This window comes from Quercus lobata, chromosome 6 (assembly GCF_001633185.2).
Source record: "Quercus lobata isolate SW786 chromosome 6, ValleyOak3.0 Primary Assembly, whole genome shotgun sequence".
Lineage (NCBI taxonomy): Eukaryota > Viridiplantae > Streptophyta > Magnoliopsida > Fagales > Fagaceae > Quercus > Quercus lobata.
In genome coordinates, this window is record NC_044909.1 from 3,432,990 (window position 1) to 3,455,464 (window position 22,475).

Sequence of the window (22,475 nt, forward strand, 5' to 3'; positions counted from 1 at the left end):
CATAAAAAATTCTGGAATGATGAGAAACAAGTCTACCCACTGGTGACGGAAATTTGGACTTCCACCCAACTAACTTATGAAAAAAATTAACGGTAGTACTATTCTAGCCTTTGTGAAATTTTCAATTAAATTAAAATATATGGTTGTATTGATTAATAAAATACAAATAATTTTATATTTAAAAAAAACAATTAGATTTGATGACAAAACAACATTAAATTTAATTGAAGAGTCTAATGTACTGTACCTAAGAAACCGTACCTATTTTTTATACCCCAATTGATGAAAAGAAAAGAGACCACCCATAGTATCTTGTAAATATAAGCTCTAACAATGACAAAGCCAAACCAATTTATCAAACTAGTAGTAGTAGAAATTTTATATCTTAGTGCCAAAAAAAAAAAAAGTCCATATTTATTTGATTTTCATATCCACCTTTGCTTGAGAGGAAAATATTGAAATTTTCTCATTTCAAAGGCATTGGTAAATATAAAAATTTTATTTCTTTTTGTATGTTTGATGGTAAAAAAGATAGAAATTTTCTAAATCCAAATAATTTTGTGTGTTTATGTTTCTTAAGTTTCAGCAAAATTATATTAATATTTTTAAATATACTACGCATTATATGATTTTTATCTTTTATTGCATTAAAATTAGCTTAAGGTTTGCTGTCATGCTAGGTGTGATGAAAATTTAGACAATTATATGCAATGATTTACAAATATGTTGCTATAGTGTGGACAACTTGGCATTGAAGTGTGTTTACAGTATTATTTCAACTCTTCAACATATAAAATAAAGATGATATTTAAAAAAAAAAAAAAAATCATCACATCTTTTATTCCCATCCCCCTACCATTAATTCCTTTCCTGGCTCCACCATGTGGAGTTAAGTTCTTTTATTTATTCTTTCTCAAAAAAAAAAAAAAAGTTCTTTTATTTATTTTATCCCATGCATCTCATTCTTCTGTCGAGTTTTATTTTATAAAGTTTAGAATGATGTTAAAGATATTACAAAAAAATTTACTTCACGAATCTTATAAACTGCCATATCACTAAGGACAAAAAAAATTTTAAATATTCATTTATTATATTGTTTAAGTGGCACTAGTCACATTCTCGGCGCATCAATTTATAATTTTTTATAGTAAAATATATAATATCTTTAGGGTATGTTTGGATACCACTTATTGTTGAAAATTGAAAACACTGTAGCAAAATAATTTTTAAATGTATGAATAATGCCGTATGATCCATTTTTAATGAAAATTTTGCTAAAAAAAAAAGGTTTTTGGGTTCCATAAACAGTGTACGGAACCTACTGACAGACACATTATTCAGTCTTTGGGCGTAATTTTTGGCTACTATAGCCATGAGGCCCACGGACTGTGAACGCCAAACGCAAACGTTGCTTTGAAACGTTGTATCCAATCGTTACCTTAGTATACTATTTTCCAAAAATGTGTACACATGGCGTTAATTTGTTAATACATTCTGTCCCTTTTGGTTCGACCACTACTAGAGGCTTGAGCTTGTCTGGATTCCAAAATAAATCTTAAAATGGATAATTGTTTTCATTTCATGATATGGGCATTCTACCTTGTTGCAGTTCCACTCCAAAGTCTCCAAGTACAGATTATTCGATTTAGCACTTCTGCGCAATGGTACTTTAGATTTCTACTACTTTGCCTCCCATTTTTTGTGCAAGGTCAGAGTATAAACAACATTCAATAGAGGAGTTGGAACCTGTCGAAAGGGCTGAAAAGATTCCCATGCATACAGAAAATTAGGCACTTACAAAATCCAAAATCCAAAATCCAAACCTGAAATATATCTAAAAAACTGAGTTGTTGGTTCCTATTCTAATTTGCAGCATGGCAACCTCTACAAAACAAACAGAGAAACCAATAACACGTGCGCTTTTGGATGATTGGCTAAAGTCCCTGGCAAATATATAATCTAATACACATGTTCTTTGGTTAACATGACTGACAATACATTATAGGATTTATATATTCCCATGTGATGTGGGTGCAATGCTCAGTAATATTTAAATTCAAGCCACTAATCAACAGAACCAAGTCAGTGATCCAAGCAGACTGATGGGTAGGAAATACCGATGAGCTTTGCACAACCTTGCTATATATCACAAAGTATTTGCAGCTCAAGGTGCAAAGCTTGAACCATCCCCAACTCCAAAATATGGCTCCCATTGACAAAGAGGTGGCTACTGAGCTTCTTCCATTCCTCCGAGTCTACAAGGACGGTTCAGTTGAGCGATTAATAGGCTCACCAATTGTGCCTCCCTCACTTAACGATCCAGAAACAGGAGTGTCATCAAAAGACATTACCATTTCTGAAAACCCCACCATTTCAGCTAGACTTTACCTCCCAAAACTCACACAACCAAACCAAAAATTGCCCATCCTGGTCTACTTCCATGGTGGAGCCTTTGTTGTTGAATCCGCCTTCTCCTTGACCACCATAAGTACCTCAACAGCTTGGTCTCTCAAGGTCAAGTTGTTGCTGTATCGGTGGAATATAGACTGGCTCCTGAGCACTCTCTCCCCATTGCATATGAAGATAGCTGGGCTGCATTTCAATGGGTTGCATCTCACTCTTTGGATAACCGTGTTGATAAAGAGCCATGGCTAGAAAATCATGGGGACTTTAAACGAGTTTTTATTGGTGGTGACAGTGCAGGAGCTAATATTGCCTATAATATGACCATGCGAGCTGGGATTGACAGCTTGCATGGTGGTGTCAAGATTTTAGGAACTTTTCTAACTCACGCTTTCTTCTCCGGATCAAAGCCAATAGGGTCAGAATGTACTGAGGAACTTGAGCAGTCACTCACATGTAGGTATTGGGAGTATATATATCCGGGAGCACCTGATGGTATTGATAACCCAAAGCTGAATCCGTTGGGTCCAAGTGCACCTAGCTTAGCTAGATTTGGGTGTGATCGGTTGCTTGTGACTGTTGCTGAAAAAGATGAACTGAGAGATAGGGGTGTTTGGTTCTATACTGCAGTAAAGGAAAGCGGGTGGGATGGAGAAGTAGAGCTGGTTGAAGTGGAGGGAGAGGATCACGCTTTCCAAATTCTGCATTTTAGGTGTGAGAATGCTAAGAATTTGAACAAACGGTTGGCTTCTTTTCTCCTCAAGTAAAGTTATCTTTCATGAGGTTTCATGATTTCTTGCTTTGATTTGTTTTGTTTGTAAGGCCTTAGTTTTATGAGTGATGACCAGCAATTGCAAGAAGAAAATTTCACTTAGAAATATGGAGATTATAAAATTATAGTATAAATGCATTCTCATAAAATCCAAAATCCAAAGCTCAAAGATATCAAACAACTCTTGATGCTCAGGTTTTGGTCTCCTTCCTAACTTGTTCCTCAAAAGTTCACCCCTATCTTTTGCCTTTGGCAATGGATGACTGAAGTCTTTGTTGCGGGGGATTCCCAACAATCTAGTTCAACATGCTTTCAGGGAGGCGAATAGGACTGCCGACGCCCTTGCAAGGCTGGGAAGATACCAAGACCTGGATTTCGTTGTTTTTTCCTCTCCCCCGGTTTTGTTTCGGGGTGTTTTGTAATGGATAATTTGGCGATGACTAGCTCTTGCCTTGTTTCGCTTTCTTAGTTTTTAATATAATTCCTTATTTACCAAAAAAAAAAATTGAGGAGTTGTTTGTTCCTCAATTAACATGAAGATTGCAAAGATAGTATAAGAGCCCATCTATAAGTTTCCATTAGCTTCACCATAGCACTAGTCAAAAGACTAGATTTTCTAGCAAAGCCTTAGTTCCATCACTATTATGGCGACCTCCTTTTCCTGATCGACTTTGATTTCCAAAAGGTGAACCATTAGTGTTGAGCTTATACCAGCCAGCAGGTGGTTTGCTTTAGAAGACTGGGACAAGGATTCTAGACTTCTAGTCTGGTTGGTTTTCAAACTAGCTAGCTTGGAGCAATGGAAAAAAACTTAGCTGCTTTTTTAATATATAATTCGTGAACTATATTGGGTTCATAATTCCTCTATGGAAGATAAAAGGAATTCATGTGCAACGTCGCTCAAGGTCAAGTTGTTGCTGTATCAGTAGAGTATAGGCAAGCTCCTGAGCACATTTTCCCCATTGCTTATGAAGATTGCTGGGCTGTTCTTCAATGGGTTGCATCACACGTCATAGATGATACTAATGCTGTCAACAAAGAGCCATGGTTGATGAATCATGGTGACTTTAGCCGAGTTTTTCTTGGTGGTGATAGTGCTGTTGTGCATAATTAATATAGCAATGAGAGCTGGCGTTGAGAGCTTGCATGGTGGTGTTAAACTTGTAGGAGCTTTTCTTACACATCCTTACTTCTGGGGTTCAAAACCAATACGGTCAGAGCCTATTGAAGGACATGAAAAGGCTTTGCCATACCAGTGTTGGAACTTTGCGTATCCAAATGCACCAGGTGGTCTTGATAATCCAATGATCAATCCGATTGGTGTAGCTGGAGCACCTTGCTTGGCTGGACTTGGATATTGTCGAGTGCTTGTGACTGTGTCCGAGAAGGATGAGATGCGGGATAGAGGTATTTGTTACTATGAGGAATTGATAAAAAGCAAGTGGGAAGGAGAGGCTGAGTTGGTTCAAGTTGAAGAAGAGGAGCACCCTTTCCATATCTTGCATTTTGAGACTGAGAATGCAAAGACTTTGATCAAACGCTTGGCTTCCTTTCTCCTCAAGAAGTAATATTCTTGTGTACTGTTGGGAAAATAGCTCCACTTTTTGGCTGCTTTGAGGCTAGAGGAGCTTTCGATGAATGTAAGGGCATATTCAAAGCCCATGCACTTTCTTTTTGGTTCTTGAACTTGGCTGTTTGTACTTGAAATAACCACGGTTAATGATATGTGTCTGTACTTGAAATGCCATAATTCCACATACCTCGATGAATGTAAGGCCATATCCGAAGCCCACTTACGTACCATGATGTATGTAATTGTGAATGATATCCTTTCTGTTGTAATTTTTTTTGAGGATGTATCTTTCTTTTTTGTTAGAAGAGAGGGCAATTCTTCAGCCTATCTCTTAGCCCTTTGGGCCGCCTTCTGGCATAGATTTAAGTCTGTTCCCCTCTCTTGCCCTCTTGCTATTGTAGTTCAAGCTTTGGAAAGAGATGGGTCGGGCCTAGTTTTGCTTTTTGTTTATAACTGGTCGGTTTCGGCCTTCTTCACAATAAAATGAGGTTATTCAGCCAAAAAAGAGAAAAAAAAAAAGAAAAAAGAGTTTTCCTTTTGGTTCTTGGAATTAGATGTTTGTAATTGAAATGATAACGGTTAATAATATGTGTCTGTACTTGAAATGCTATAATTCCACCAAAGGGTTCTAGATCATAAAATATTCTATAATTTTTTATCACAATTTTAATGTGGCAAACTGTAAGTAATTGTCTTTATCACTTACGCATGAATTCACAATTTTTTCCTCATCAATCACATTCTAACACATTACAGTTGTGGCAAATAAGTTATATAATTTTTTTGTAATACTATATTTTTTTTCTAATTCAACGTGTACCTTTTAGAATGGATTATGCATTTGTTGGATCAATGTGTTTGTTAATTTGTTTTACAAACTACTCACAATCTTTACATCGCTAGTTTTGTCATGGGAAGAGACTACTAGAGTCGATCTCTTCCAAATTGCAGGCAGAGAGATGGTCTATTTGAGAGAGCACTTAGAAAAACTGTACTGAATCAAAAATAAACCTATTATCAGATGCGTGTTTCCTAATGTTAACGTGTATTAGGGTATGTGGGCTTTAGACCCACATTGTTTACTTGTATAGCACACTTACTTGTACTGCACACTCTGCCTCCTATATAAAGGCACTTATGTATATTCTATTACTTGAGAAATACAATACAATCATTCAGTATTTCTAACATGGTATCAGAGCCATTGCTCTAATTTTCTTGTGTTTTGCAGTCCTGTCTTCGTTGGTATTTTCCGCTGCCTCGACTTCATCGGTCCGTAAACCTTTTCCGTGCCCTCTCCTGACTGTTCCATCGTCATCAGAGGTGCAAAGGTTGAATCTTCACCGCCAGAAGCTCAATCACCGCCACCAAGATCACTGCTTCCGTCGGATCTTCCACACCGGATCTCTGATTAAGACATAAGACCTATCATCGGGTAGATCTTCAACCGATCTACACAAAGCCGCCGGAATCACCACACTCTGACCATTCACGCGCTTCCACGCGCCGGTCAAATATTCCGCAGCTTGTTCACGCGCCTCACGCGCCACCAGTGTTGCTCCGATCAACTCACTGCCGCCTTCATCGGAATTGTCTTTCTCTGATCTACATAACCGGAGAAAAATCGGCCTGATCGGAATCCCCATGCGCTCTCACGCGCCGACCAAAGTTCTGGCGAGATTGACTCACGCGCCTCACGCGCTCCACGCGCCTCTGTGCACCTGCTGATGTCATCATCCACGTCAGCCCTAGTTGAGGTCTTCAGCTTACGTCATCCTGCTGACGTCATCATAGTGGTTGACCGTTGACCGTTGACTTTTCTCAGGGTTGACTTTTTGCAGTCCAGGTGCTCCTTACCCAGTTTTTCGCGTAGATTTCATTTTTGCAGTCCATTTCTACATATTTTGCTTCTAAATGAAAAATAAGGACATGTCTTCTTCTTGTTGCAATAATCGTCGCCGACAATCCAGCAAACGTTTTTGCAATTTTTGCAAACGTTTTGGCCACAATATTGAGACTTGCTATCATCGCAACAAATCAGCTGTGTCAATTTCCGCTGCTACTGTTGCTAACACTGAAAGTGTCCAACCAATGGCTCCCATCTCTGCACAGTCTAAGTCTTCAGGACGCACTTTCACCATGTCCACAGATGACCTTAAAAATATCATCGCCAATGTCATTCGTATGGTTGGTAATGCATCTTATTCCTCTTCTCTCTCAGCTTTATCTGGTATGTCTCCTTCCTCTTAGCTTATGGATTCTGCTTGTTGTAATCACATGACTCCTCACTCGTCCTTATTTTCTGAACTTAAACCTGCACCACACCCTCTTAATATTCACACAGCAAATGGTTCCACTATGTCTGGTCATAATATAGGTTCCGTTTCGACCTCTAATCTCTCGGTTCCTGGTGTCTTTAATGTTCTTGACCTTTCTTACAATTTATTTTCTGTGGGACAATTAGCTGAGTTAGGTTATAGTATTATCTTTGATTATTCTGGGTGTATTGTGCAGGATCCAAGGACGGGACAGGAGCTTGGGATCGGTCCTAGAGTTGGGCGTATGTTTCCCGTGGACAACCTTCGTCTTCCACTTGTTGCTGCTGTTTTTATTGTTGTAGCTACTGCAGTTTCTTCTACTCCTTCCCTTGCACTTTGGCATGCTCGACTTGGTCATGCATCTTCCTCTCGAGTACAACAATTGGCTTCTAGAGGTTTGTTAGGTTCAATGTCTACAGAAAATTTTGATTGTGTTTCATGTCAGTTAGGAAAACAACCAGTTTTGCTTTTCAATACTAGTGAATCAATATCCACTGATATCTTTGACCTTATTCATTATGATATTTGGGGGCCTTCCTCTATCTCTAGTATTGGTGGATCTCGATATTTTGTTGTCTTTGTTGATGATTACTCTCGCTATAGCTGGATTTTTAATATGAAACATCGTTCTGAGTTATTGCAAGTATATTCTAATTTTGCAAAAATGGTTGAAACTCAATTTTCCAAACGTATCAAAATTTTTCGATCTGATAATGCTCTTGAGTACACTCAATATGCTTTACAAGCTGTTTTGCATTCCTATGGCACTGTTCATCAACTAACTTGTCCAAGTACCTCTCAGCAAAATGGTAGAGCCGAACGAAAACTTCGTCATATTCTTGACACTGTTTGTGCTCTTCTTCTCTCTGCCAAAGTTCCTGCTCCTTTTTGGGGTGAAGTTACCCTTCATGTTGTTCATGCTATTAATCGCATTCCAAGTCCTGTTATTCAAAATCAAACTCCATATGAGCGCCTTTTTGGGTCACCTCCAGACTATCACCACCTTCGCTCCTTCGGTTCTGCTTGTTTCGTTCTTCTTCAGCCACATGAGCATAACAAACTTGAGCCTCGGTCAAGGCTTTGTTGTTTTCTTGGCTACGGCAAAACTCAAAAGGGGTATCGGTGTTATGATCCTATCTCTCATCGTCTTCGTATCTCCCGCAATGTTGTCTTTTGGGAATATCGCTCCTTTGTCGAGCTCTCTCACTTCCGTGCCTCCCTATCTTCCTCCTATGTTTTAGATCTTTTTCCAGATGAGGCACATATTCCTTCTGTAACTGCTCCTGATCCTCCTGTAGTTGCTCCTGATCCTCCTATAGACTTTTCTGTCCAACCACCAAATACCTTTGATCCCTTTCCTAGTTCACCTTTTAATGAACAGGTGGAAGATGCACAGGTTGAAGATGAGCTACCCAACCCTGAGCTTGGGTCCCCTGCTCCTGCTCCGCCTGAAGATCTTGCACAAGAAATTCCACCTCATCACTCAACTCGGGTAAGATCCATTCCTACACATTTACTTGATTATCGTTGTTACACTACTCTTGCTACACTGCATGAGCCTCACACCTATCGTGAGGCTTCCACTGACCCTTTGTGGCAGATTGCAATGAAAGAGGAACTTGATGCATTATCTAAAAATCATACTTGGGATTTGGTGACTCTCCCCCCTGGGAAATCTGTGGTTGGTTGTAAGTGGATCTACAAGATTAAGACTCACTCTGATGGGTCCATTGAGCGCTATAAAGCTCGTCTTGTTGCAAAAGGTTTTACACAGGAGTATGAGATTGATTATGAAGAGACCTTTGCTCCGGTTGCTCATATCTCATCTGTTCGAGCTCTTTTAGCTGTTGCTGCTGCCAGAAAATGGGATCTTTTTCAGATGGATGTCAAAAATGCATTCCTTAATGGGGATTTAAGTGAAGAAGTTTATATGCAACCTCCTCCTGGTCTCTCTGTTGAATCAAATAAGGTTTGTTACCTTCGGCGTGCTCTTTATGGCCTTAAACAAGCTCCACGAGCTTAGTTTGCCAAATTCAGCTCTACCATCTCTCGCTTAGGTTACATGGCCAGTCATTATGATTCTGCCTTATTTCTTCGTCGCACTGACAAATGCACTATTTTACTTCTCCTGTATGTGGATAATATGATCATAACTGGTGATGACCTTAGTGGCATTCAAGAACTCAAGGGTTTTCTCAGTCAGCAGTTTGAGATGAAAGATCTTGGACATTTCAGCTACTTCTTAGGTCTTGAAATCACTCATTCTACAGATGGACTTTATATTACTCAAGCCAAGTATGCCTCTGAACTCTTGTCTCGAGCTGGACTCACAGATAGAAAGACTGTTGACACTCCAGTTGAGCTTAATGCGCATCTGACTCCGTCAGGGGGGAAACCGTTGTCTAATCCCTCTCTTTACAGACGCTTGGTTGGCAGCCTAGTTTATCTCACTGTCACTCGTTCAGACATTTCCTATGCTGTTCACCAGGTGAGTCAGTATCTGTCTGCTCCACGATCGACTCACTATGCTGCTGTTCTGCGCATACTTCGATACCTAAAGGACACTCTCTTCCATGGTCTTTTCTACTCTGCTCAATCTCCTCTTGTTCTCCGTGCATTTTCTGATGCTGATTGGGCAGTAGATCCCACTAATCGCAGGTCCACCACTAGCTATTGCTTTCTTCTTGGTTCTTCTCTGATTTCTTGGCAAAATAAGAAACAAACTCATGTGGCCCGCTCCAGTACTGAAGTAGAATATCGTGCCCTTGCTGATACCACATCTGAGCTCCTTTGGCTACGGTGGCTTCTCAAAGATTTAGGTGTATCCACATCCTTTGCTACTCCTCTTTATTGTGACAACCAGAGTGCCATTCATATTGCTCACAATGATGTCTTCCATGAACGGACTAAACACATCGAGATCGATTGTCATTTTATCCGTTATCATCTTGTCCATGGTGCTCTCAAACTGATCTCAGTTTCTTCTAAAGATCAACTTGCAGATATCTTCACCAAGTCACATCCTAAGGGACGTCTTCGCATTTTGGTTGACAACCTCAAGTTGGTCTCACATCCACCTTGAGTTTGAGGGGAGCTGTTAACGTGTATTAGGATATGTGGGTTTTAGGCCCACCTTATTTACTTGTATAGCACACTTACTTGTACTGCACACTCTGCCTCCTATATAAAGGCACTTATGTATATTCTATTACTTGAGAAATACAATACAATCATTCAGTATTTCTAACACCTAAAAATACTCTACTATACTTATTTTATTTTATTATCAGAAACTGTACTGAATCACAGAATAAACCTATGATCTGTTTCCTCTTGTTTTATTTTATCAGTTCTATAAAAGGTTTGATGTTTTAATAATATGATTTTTGATATTGTATATGTTTTATTTTTTCCATAACCTTTTCCAATGGATTTCATTTTTGTAGTGGAAATTTTCCCGTGATTCGCTGAAGAGGTTATATACTTATATTCTTTAATCAGTTGCACCCTGGAGGTGCTGTGTGTGCATGCATATCTAATGTCTGTTGATTTGGATTCATCTATCATTTCAATAGTCAGTTGGGCTTAAAATATCTGTCATAATTTTAATGTATACAATTATAATTTATATGCAATGATTTACGAATATGTTGTTGCAGTGTCTACGAGTTGGCATTGAAGTGTGATTCTATAGTATTATTTCAACTCTACAACATATAAAATAAAGATGATATTTTTTTTATTCCACGCTTCTCATTCCTTTGTCGAGTTTTTTTTTTATAAAGTTTAGAGTTATTTTAAGGATATTACAAATATTCATTTATTATATTGTTCAAGTATTACCAATCACATTCTTGATGCATCAATTTGTAATTTTTTATTATAAAATTTATAATACCTTTAGTATACTGTGTTCTCCAAACCTACTAGGGCTGTGGTACTGGACGAAGGATTTGGGTCCCCAATTTATTTATTTGTGGGCTTTCTAGCAATCCTACAAGTTGGGCTCCAAGCACCAACTAGATAGTCTAGGTTGTATCTTTTCTATGAACTTTTAGACCTACAAACCTCACCCTCTGGTAGTTCTCCTTCCTTCCTCTTTGCTCACACTCCCTTCACTCTGTGTTTTCACTCTTTTTCCAGTGTTTTCCAACCAACCCCTCTTGTCTGCCTTCCCACCCCTTATATAGTCTCTCTTTAATGGGGTACTAATCATTATCATTTCACCAATTCACATGCATTTCCACTTTCACCAGAATCCCAAAAAATCATCATGCCTTTTGAGGATTCTCTTGAAACTTGTTCTAGATGCCAAATAGCGTTTGGTAGCGAGTTCCCTAAAGGTACTAACAACTCTCAGCAATTGATATTAGTTTAGTCAATTCTTCATCGATTTTCCACCATCTCATCAATTGGTGGTAGGCTGAACGCTAAAGGATTCCCCCAAATGATGATTTCTATGTCCCAATACACATGTTATCGGACTGAGCCCACTCCAACCGAGTTTGAGGTCCACTTCCCTCTTATGGGTTGGTTTTGGCTACTTAGGCCGATCTTGGGCCTTAGTTGAACGGGTTGGTACTGATTTTCTGGGCCCAAACCCCCCACATATACTATTTTTCAAAAATGTGTACACATGGTGCTACTTTGTTAGTAAACAAGAATAGTCACTTCTTTTTTGGTCATTCTATCCCTTTTGGTTCGATCACTACTAGAGGCTTGAGCTTGTCTGTATTCCAAAATAAATCTTTGAATGGATAATTGTTTTCATTTCATTATGTGGGCATTCTACCTTGTCGCAGTTACATCATTTCAAAATTCCACTCCTAGTGCAGATTATTCAATCTACTTTAGACCGGATAAAAAAGAATCTGCTTCTGCGCCATGGTACTATAGATTTCTAGCTACTACTTTGCCACCCATTTTTTGTGCAAGGTCAGAGTATAACCAACATTCAATATTGGAACCTGTCGAAAGGGCTGAAAAGATTCCCATACAGAAAATTAAGGTACTCTTACAAAATCCAAAATCCAAGCCTGAAATATATATATCTAAATAATTGAGGAGTTGTTGGTTCCTATTCTAATTTGCAGCATGACAAAACAAATAAAGAAACATATAACATGTACGCTTTTGAATGATTGGCTAAAGTCTCTGGCATATAATTATATAAAGATACTAATTTTGGTTAAGATGACTGACAATACATGCTTTGTTAACATGACTGACAATACATTATGGGGGTTAAAGGAAAAGGATTCCTTTACTTGGAGGAGGTATCAGAAGCATGGGCCAAAAATAATTTGCATACCTCTAGTTACGAAAAATGTGTATAGTAGTCTTTGGACAACTATTACACAAATAAGAAAATTAGTATCAAGGGTAATTCCCCTTGAATCCAAAACCTCGCAAGTTGGAACACTATGGTGACAAAGAAAAGGATTCTAGGAGATGTATAGATATGTCATGCCAAACCCACATAAAAGAGGAAGTGTCAAGGATCAAAAGGTTTAAACCTTTACCCATTAAATAAGCAGACTTGAGAGAAAAGGAGCCATCCTTAGAGAAGGCTCAATTTAGCAGGTACAGGATCAATTTTGTGATACTAATTAATATATTAGTCAAGACTCAAGAATTAAGATAAACTATGATACACATACATAAACACTTATACACAAATATATAAACTTAATATTTTAATATTAGAGTAGGTCATAATATATAAATATATTGTATTCCAAATTATCAACTTTACAAATTTCTAAAAGACTATAGTTTCATTTTTCTAACCTATAATATTAAGCCATGCATGTGTCTCACTTCTTTACCGGCTTCTAGTTTATAAAAATTTATACACGTAGTGTTAATTTTTTTTTACCACACGCATCTCATTCCTTTGTCGATCTCAAGTTTTATTTTATAAAATTTGGAGTCATTTCAAGGATATTAATTTATAGTACCTTCAGTATACTATTTTTCAAGAATTTATCTACATGGTGCTAGTTTGTTAGTAAACAATAATGATAGGCCAAAAACGAATTGACCCTTTGTGATAAATTAACCAATTAATTTAGTCAAGTGAATTAATTAAGTTAATTAACATGCAAACGCGTGGTAGCACAAATAAATCACCAAATAACTAAATATGCAGCGGAAAATAAATGATACAGTAATTTGTTTACGAATAGGGAAAACCTAATAGCAAAAACCTCACCAGATGATTTTCAGGTCACCACTCCCGAAACTCCACTATTATCACAACAAGCGGTTACAAGTAAAGGAATCCCAAATATCTTACCAACCTACAGTTGAACCCTTACTCCAATACCCAATTGAACTTGTTTTATAGTGACAGTTCCTCCTTTCGATGCACGGCTCCCAAGTATGTGACTAACCAATTGCGCGGATTCCAGTACGCGACTTTAATTACCAACTAAGAAGGTTGTTGGCTGCAAAATTCTTCAGTTCATCCACACGATGAAGATCAAGAAAATACTTGGGTACAAAACCCTACGATGCACATACACAGCAACTTCTTCAAGAGAAAAAGATGAACTAGGGCAAGAACTTCGTCTCCTGTCATAATTTACTTGAACAGAGTTTGCTCAATGCTTGTGCAACTTGTGAACTATTTGACGGCCCTTAAAACAATCCTTTTATATGTCTAGGGTTAAGAGAAAAGAAGGCCCAAAGACACATCTACGGATCCCAAGAAAAACAGATTAGAAATTCTGTTTTTGTAAACCTCGACGATAGAAGCTGTCAAGTATCTATCGAGCTAGCTGTCGAGTCACGGGGCTGAAACAACTTTTTAAACCTCGACACATGCTAGCTGTCGAGCTTCAGTAACTCTGCACTTTTAGCTTGTTTTCTTGGACAGACTTGAAGGCTTCAATACTTGATCTTTAAACATAGTTTCTTGAAGTATTTAAACACATTCTAAATCTACCCCAATACAAGTAAAGTGCGTTTTGTCAAACGATAAATCAATTACATAAAATAGTGACATATGTTTCTAACAAGTGAATCACATATGTCCTAACAAATAATAGTCACTTTCTTTTTGTCATTCTGTCCCTTTTGGTCCGAACACTGCTAACTAAGGCTTGAGCTTGACTGTATTGCAAAAAAAAATTTTGAATGCATAATTGTTTGACAGATAAAAGTCCCTTTTTTTAGCAAAATAAAAGTCCCTTTCATGATATGGACAATTTGACCTTTTAATTTGCGGTACGTTACATCATTTCATAATTCAATCGCTAGAAAGAATTATTGGCTTATTTCCCCTTTAGTACACACACTATTCGTCCTAGCGCTTTTGCGCCATAGTACTTGAGATTTCTAAATGCACAAGCGTCTCTCATACTTCGCTTTCCATTTTTGTGCAATAATAAGGCCAGAGTATATAGTAAACATTCAAAAGAGTAATTGGATTGAAAAGATTCCTATACAAAATTAAGCACAACCTGAAATATATTTTTAAATAACTGTCTCTGTCTCTGTCTCTGTCTCTCTCTCTCTCACGTATAACAACTTCCTATTCCAATTTGCATGATTGGCTAATAATGTCCACAGCATATAATCTAGCTAATACAAATGTGGTTTGGTTAAGATGATTGACAGTACATTATGGGATTTTTATATTGCCATGTGAGTCATGTGAAGTCGGTAGAATCCTCAAATAATACTTAAATTCAAGCCATTAATCAAAAGAACCAAAGTCAATGATCCAAGCAGACTGATAGGTAAGGAATACCAGTTGAGCTTTGCACGACATTGCTATATATCACAAAGTATTTGGAGCTCAATTGTGCAAAGCTTGAACCATCCTTAACTCCAAAGTATGGCTTCCATTGACAAAGAGGTGGCTACTGAGCTTCTTCCCTTCCTCCGAGTCTACAAGGACGGTTCAGTTGAGCGATATCTAGGCTCACCAATTGTGCCACCCTCACATGAGGACCCAGAAACAGGAGTGTCATCAAAAGATATCACCATTTCTGAAATCCCCACCATCTCAGCTAGGCTTTACCTCCCAAAACTCACACAACCAAACCAAAAATTGCCTATCTTGGTCTACTTCCATGGCGGAGCCTTTATTGTTGAATCTGCTTTCTCCTCTGACCACCATAGGTACCTCAATGATTTGGTCTCTCAAGGTCAAGTTGTTGCTGTATCAGTGGAGTATAGGCTAGCTCCTGAGCACTCGCTTCCCATTGCATATGAAGATAGCTGGGCTGCTTTTCAATGGGTTGCATCACACTCTATGGATAACTATGCTGATAAAGAGCCATGGCTGGAAAATCATGGTGACTTTAAACGAGTTTTTGTCGGCGGTGACAGTGCAGGAGCTAATATTGCCTATAATATGACCATGCGAGCTGGGATTGAGGGCTTGAATGGTGGCGTTAAGATTGTAGGAACTTTTCTAACTCACCCTTTCTTCTGGAGTTCAAAGCCAGTAGGTTCAGAGTTTACAGTGGAACATGAGAAGTCACTCCCATGTAGGCTTTGGGAGCATATATTTCCGGGAGCACCTGATGGCATAGATAACCCAAAGATGAATCCATTGGGTCCAAGCGCACCAAGCTTAGCTAGACTTGGGTGTTCCCGGTTGCTTGAGTGTTTCTGAAAAAGATGAGCTGAGAAATAGGGGTGTTTGGTACTATAATGCAGTGAAGGAAAGTGAGTGGGAAGGAGAAGTAGATCTGGTTGAAGTGGAGGGAGAGGGTCACGCTTTCCAGATTATAAAATTTGGGTGTGAGAATGCTAATAATTTGAACAAACGGTTGGTTTCTTTTCTCCTCAAGTAAAGTCATCTTTCATTAGGTTTCATGTTTGTGTGTGTGAGGCCTTAGTTTTATGAGTGCTTGAAAACTCAAACTTTATGATGCTTGAAGGCTCTGTTAATAAAGGAAAATTATTGTTTTACGCTCTTTAATTTACATTCTGTATAAACAATGTCCATATTTTTGAGTCATATAGCTTAGCTTGCCCAATTAGAGTTGTGAGATCAATTAAAAAAAAAAAGGTAAATTCCACAAAACTACCCTGAAATTTGGTATAATATCCAACTAGGTCCAACATAATTTAAAACCTACCAATTTCATCTTAAAAGACCATTTTGTCCCTAATTTTTATTATCTCTTCTTTCTCTCTCCGGTCTTGTTACTCTCCCTCTCTCTCAACTCTCTTCTCTGAGTTCTCTTTCTTAGAACTCTCTCTCTAACTGATGAAACCCATGAGTTTTGGTCACCGGAAACACCACCCAGCAAAGGACTTCTCGATTCCCACCATAGGTTTGAGTTGTTTGACGCCATTAGTGCTATTTAACGGACTCTCGTCCCTCTCAGATCGGAACCCATGCGGTGGTGATGGTGCTTCGATCTGGATCTTGCCAACAACAGCCCAAACACCGTTAGTGTTCTTCAAGGGATGACGACCCCAATCTTGTGGTGTTTTTTTATTTTTTTTTTCTGGTTTCTATTTTGATGTTTACAGTGGGGTCTTGGGTGGTTTTGTATTGATTTTCTGTGTTGTGTTTGGTTGGGATTTTTTCTGGTTTTTGGGGATTTTTGTTAGGTTTTTCTGGAGATTTTAATGGGGTTTACAAGCGGATTAATGGGTTTTGAAAGAGTGATTTTTATGTGCTTTTTTGTAGCATATTCAGGGGACCTTTAGTGGGATTTTGGTACTGCTCTTATGGATTCAGAGATTTGGGTTGGGTATTTTTGGTCAGAGAGAGGTTTGGGAGTGAGAGAGACGAGAGAGAATAGAGAGTTTGTATGTTTAGGGGCAAAGTTGTCTTTTTAGGACCAAATCGGTGGGTTTTGAAATGTTCTGGACCTAACTGGTATTATCACAAATCTCAGGGTAGGTTTGTGGAATTTACCAAAAAAAAAAAGTCTCAACTTTCACCTAATGCTATGCACTAACGGCTAATGAAATCAACAAAAATTCTCATCCTCTATTTAGCCTCTATTTGGGAAGTGCGTTTTGCATGTTTCCAGTGGAAGCATTGTTTTTCGTGGGTCCCGTGCACTGTTCACGGGACTCACAAATACCTTTATTCAGTAATTTTTTCTTTAAAATTGGGTTCCATGGCACTATTCACACATTTAAAAATTATTTTACTACAGTGTTTTCAGCAATAAGCGGTACCCAAATGGACCCTTAACCTCCTTCCCCATTTTCTCTCTCCCCTCACTTTGTCTCATTTTTTCTTTGTTTTTCTTGGCAACCAAACAAATCCAATTTCATGAAATTCACAATTAAACAACACTTGATTGTTTGAGCTTAGAGCTATGCTTTCACTACACTATAGGTCTATTTGGGATCCGCTTATTTTGTTAAAAGTACTGTAAATAAAAGTAAAAGTTAGCTGAAATAATATAGTAAGACTCATTAATAGTACAAAAAAGTGCAGTAGAGCCCATAAATAGTAACAAAAATAAGCTGAATAGTAAAATAAGTTAGCAAAATTAATCATGCCAAACGGACATTATATCATTAAATTATTATTTGATTTGACATTAGGTCTACGTCAAGAAAAGTTTACTAGTAAATATGAAGATTACCCAAGTAGTATAAATGTATTTTCACTAGAATCCAACATTCAAATCTCAAATATATTAAAGAAGTCTCTTTCACGAAAAGATATACCCTACATCAGGTATATGTCTTCTCTCTCTCACAACTAGTGAGTCTCTTAAAAGAAATATATAACTAATGTAGGGTATACCTTTTCCCTTCTCACATATAACAAATAAGTGGCGACTTGTTGGCTCCTTAGTTAGCATGGAAATTAGCTCCTCAAAAAAAAAAAAAAAAAAAAAAAAAAAAAGCATGGAAATTACAAAGACGGGTATAAATGCACTTTCACAAAATCCAAACCTCAAATATTATATGGAAAGGACTCTCTATCACATATCACAAATAAATAATATATTGAGGAGTTGTTCGGTTCCCTATTCTAATTTCCACCACCACCAGGACAGCCTCGACAAAATAAACAAAGAAACTTGATATAGATGCATTTGGTTAACATGACCGACTGTGATGGGATTTATACGCTGATGCAATGCTAAGGTAGTACTTAAATTCAAGCCACTGAACATAACCAAGTTAGGAAATAGCAGTTGAGCTTTGCACAACCCTGCTGTATATCACAAAATATTTGCGTCTCCCACTCCAAAATATGGCTTCCAATGACAAGGAGGTGGCTATTGAGTTTCTTCCGCTCCTCCGAGTCTACAAGGAAGGTTCAGTTGAGCGATTAATAGTCTCACCAATTGTGCCACCCTCATTTGAGGACCCAGAAACGGGTGTGTCTTCAAAAGACATCACTATTTCTGAAAACCCCACCATTTCAGCTAGGCTTTACCTCCCAAAACTTACTCAACCCAATCGAAAATTGCCCATCTTGGTCTACATCCATGGTGGAGCTTTTGTTATAGGATCCGCCTTCTCCTCTGACCACCAACAGTACCTCAATAGTTTGGTCTCTCAAGGTCATGTTGCTGCTGTATCAGTTGCGTATAGGCTACCTCCTGAGCACTCTCTTCCCGTTGCTTTTGAAGATTCCTGGGCTGCAATTCAATGGGTTGTATCACTCTCTCTGGATAACTATGTTGATAAAGAGCCATGGCTGGCAAATCATGGTGACTTTAAAAGAGTTTTTGTTGGTGGTGACAGTGCAGGAGCTAATATTGCCTATAATATGACCACGCGAGCTGGGATTGAGGGCTTGCACGGTGGTGTTAAGATTTTAGGCACTTTTCTTACCCACCCTTTCTTCTGGGGTTCAAAGCCAATAGGTTCAGAGCGTAGGGTAGAAAATAAGAAGTCTTTCCTCTGTAAGCTTTGTGAGTATATATATCCAGAAGCACCTGATGGCATTGATAACCCAAAGATGAATCCGTTGGGTCCAAGAGCACCAAGCTTGGCTAAACTTGGGTGTGATCGGTTGCTTGTGACTGTTGCAGAAAAAGATCAGCTGATAGATAGGGGTGTTTGGTTCTATAATGCAGTGAAGGAAAGCGGGTGGGAAGGAGAAGTGGAATTGGTTGAAGTGGAGGAAGAGGATCATGCCTTCCATTTTATGCATTTTGGGAGTGAGAACGCTAAGAATTTGATCAAATGCTTGGCTTCTTTTCTTCTCAAGTAAAGCCATCTTTCATGATTTTCTTATGTTCTTTTTAGGATAAATATTATTGCGCACACTTTTACACGGTTAAAAAATGATAATTGGAATTGTGAAATTGTGACTTGAAGTCACAATTTATTAATAAGCATTACTCTTCTTTGAGAGCCTGACTTTTATGGACAATGGAAAACTTAAGCTTTATGATGTTTGAAAGCTTTTTTATAACTTATTAATAAGCCTGATTTGAAATCACAATTTATTAATAAGCACTGCATTATATAAGTGATTATGAGAATCCCTAATTATAACTTAAACAGTAGTCTTTTGAGTTCAGAGCTAGTTTTTAATGCCAAGTGGTTCGGGAACTTCACAGCATAATGTAATTAATTAATTTTGTACGAGAGTCACTGGAAAAGGGAGTTGGCATCATTTGATAATGAATGAGCTACATAGTTACATTTTTCACGAACTTCTCTTATATACCCTTGTTGAAAGGTTTGGATTGATTTTTCACAAAGTCTAGAGCTCCCCAGGGGAGTTTTTGAATGATTGAGAGATTGAAAGATGACGGAAGTATGGAGAATAAGAGGATATAGGGGTTAATATGGTTTGGTCTTGACAACCTAAGCATTATTATGTTGCCTAAGTAAAATTTATGTAGGAGTTAACCTAATTTTACACGGACCCACAATATATTTGGGTCTCTTGTGCCATGAATTTTCTAACACAAACCCCCCAATATCTTTAACTCTTTTTTTAGGCCTTCACCATCCACCAATGATATATATCAAAAAATTTGAGGAATCTTAATATCTTTATTGTTGGAAACCCTTGGGACAATTGACCCAGAAACAAATGAGTCAATTCCCAAAACTTAGAGATGAAAAAGTCTCTTCTCACTACTCCCTCCCAAGCACAGCTTCCATCAGAATCTCCTTATAACAAAATTCATTTAATCATAGATTTTATAAGAAAACATAAATGTGATTGGCCCTATTTTCCCAGGATAATAACTTGCTCATCCAACCATTAGTTTCCAATTTATCCTTTATGTAATTTAATTTTGGGAGGCATGGATAACACCTCTAAACATAAAATAAACCTAGTGATTAGGGGTTTCTCTGAATGAGACCCCTGAAGGGTCTTCCTCACTAATTTCCATTTATAAGAAATAATAAGAAGTGAAAAGGACACCGTGAAAATACATTAACAAATAAGTCCAATGAAGAAACCATTGAAGCCAAATCTCTCTATATATTTAAGAAAGTCTAAAAATAAACATAACTTTCATTTAAATAGAAGAATAATGTTAGAGATACAAACTATTTTACAAAAAAATTACAAACTACTAATGTGATGAGTAGTTATTGGTAAATGAAAAAGTGATATTAATGGTGGGTCTAGATGAAAATCAATAAAAGGTTGGCCAAAATAGAATACAATCCAACTTTTTTTCATTTTCCCACTCCTACTACAGTTTTGTGTTTATAATATAAAAGTAAAAGCTCTGTGTGACTAAATTAGACAAGAAAGAGTGAAAGACAAGTTTGAAGCTTTCGTAGGCCCCTCACCCATGTACAGTGCTCCTTTACATGTTACTTTACTTTCATTTGCTTTTTTATTTTATTTTTTAATTCCTTATAATACATTATTTGTTATTATAATAATCAATATATTATATACCGTATGACATTATAATTTATAAATGTACTTGATTAGTCTGATTAAAATATATAGTATATATTACTATATTAACATGTATTTAGCACTTCAAAAAAATATTAACATGCATTTAGCTATTGTTTATAGCACATTACTATTTTAGATTTCATTCACACACAAATTTTTTTTATAAATGGCCCTCCCAAAAATAAATTCCTAGCTCCGCCACTATATTTATGCCCAACCCACCAACCACTGGTATGATTTATACTCTTCTTTAATGTATGATCTATTCCTTGGGCGAGATTGTTCATTCTACTAATCGAAGACAAGCAATTTAACGTGGTTCGGCTATAAAGGGCCCAAGTCCACAGTACTCTCTAGTTCTCTATTTCACAGTGTGTTTCTCTGTAACATTATTCTGTTTATATACACAGCTTTTGGGGACAGGATAGGAACACTACACACACTCAATTCCTAGTGTATCTGATTTCGCAAATTACAAGGCATGCAATTTTCTGAGTTGGTCAGTGAGATTTCCATATCAGTTTGGTAATAAGAATTATTTGATTTGGGATGTGAAGTTTCCATATGGGTTTGATCCTTCTCAATATCTACGCACTCCATCTGGTCGTGGTCTCATTCTATTAGCAATTATCTACGCACAACCGCAATGATAATTTACTCCAGTGTACCAATAGTGAATGATAAATCACATTATTAGCAAAAATTGGCTCATAACAGAAGTAGATGAAAATTTTAAACAAAAAAAATAGTTCATTAATTTTAGTATAAAAAAAATTGTCCTTGGTTAGTTTTGTAAAGGGCGAGATAAGAAAGAGGTTTTCTATTTAACAGGATCATTCTCATCAGTCATCACAAGTACCCTTATCTGTCAGCTTTGAAAATGTCCCTTAAGCTGACTCATTCAAATTTTCTTCTTTGGAAAACCCAGTTGATGTTTGAGAGCGAAGTGATGATTTCTCAATGGTGAGTTTGCAATACCTAAAAAAAACTGTGATTTCCATTTACAAGAAATGAAAAGGATACAATGGAAATTCATTAACAAATAAGTACAAAAACAAAACAATTCTATCATGTTATACCTTTTATTGTTAATTTTTAGGACAAAGTTTGGCTATAAATTTGGTTATAGCCTAAAACTACAATCCTCACTAATAAAATTAACATAATTTGATAATTATATATTTTAAAAATCTAACTATTGAATTGTATGTTATTTATGTTTTTAATACACGTTAAATTTCATGTTAATTAGATTTTAATTATTATACAATCCATAATCTTATTTTTTATGCATGATTTTAAACTACAAAAATCTAAAATTTAAATATTTGATTAATGACATAGCTATTGGTTTTTGATCTTTTAAAAATTTAGCAAGCATGAAGATATATAAAAATGTAATCCAATAATAGATTTGTTAAAATTCAAATTTACTAAAAAGATATTAGGTGGAGTTACTCTTAGCCTATATATAGTCTAGTTTGTTGATAAAATTTTTCCTAACTTTTATGCCCAAATAATGGTATGATTTTATACAATTCTAGAATGTAAGACCAATTCTTTGGGCAAAAATTGTGT

General features: G+C 37.1%; 1 protein-coding gene and 3 pseudogenes across 1 annotated transcript; all 4 read left to right on the forward strand.

Moving 5' to 3' along the window:
• Positions 1–2,202: 2,202 nt before the first annotated feature.
• On the forward strand, positions 2,203–3,170 carry LOC115994162 (annotated as a pseudogene).
• A 538-nt stretch (positions 3,171–3,708) lies between these two features.
• On the forward strand, positions 3,709–4,743 carry LOC115994701 (annotated as a pseudogene).
• A 10,139-nt stretch (positions 4,744–14,882) lies between these two features.
• On the forward strand, positions 14,883–15,933 carry LOC115993705 (annotated as a pseudogene).
• Positions 15,934–18,257: 2,324 nt separating this feature from the next.
• LOC115994215 (2-hydroxyisoflavanone dehydratase-like) lies at positions 18,258–19,229 on the forward strand. The gene has a single exon (XM_031118274.1). The coding sequence runs from the start codon at positions 18,261–18,263 to the stop codon at positions 19,227–19,229; it is 969 nt and encodes a 322-aa protein (XP_030974134.1). The 5' UTR covers positions 18,258–18,260.
• Positions 19,230–22,475: the final 3,246 nt, after the last annotated feature.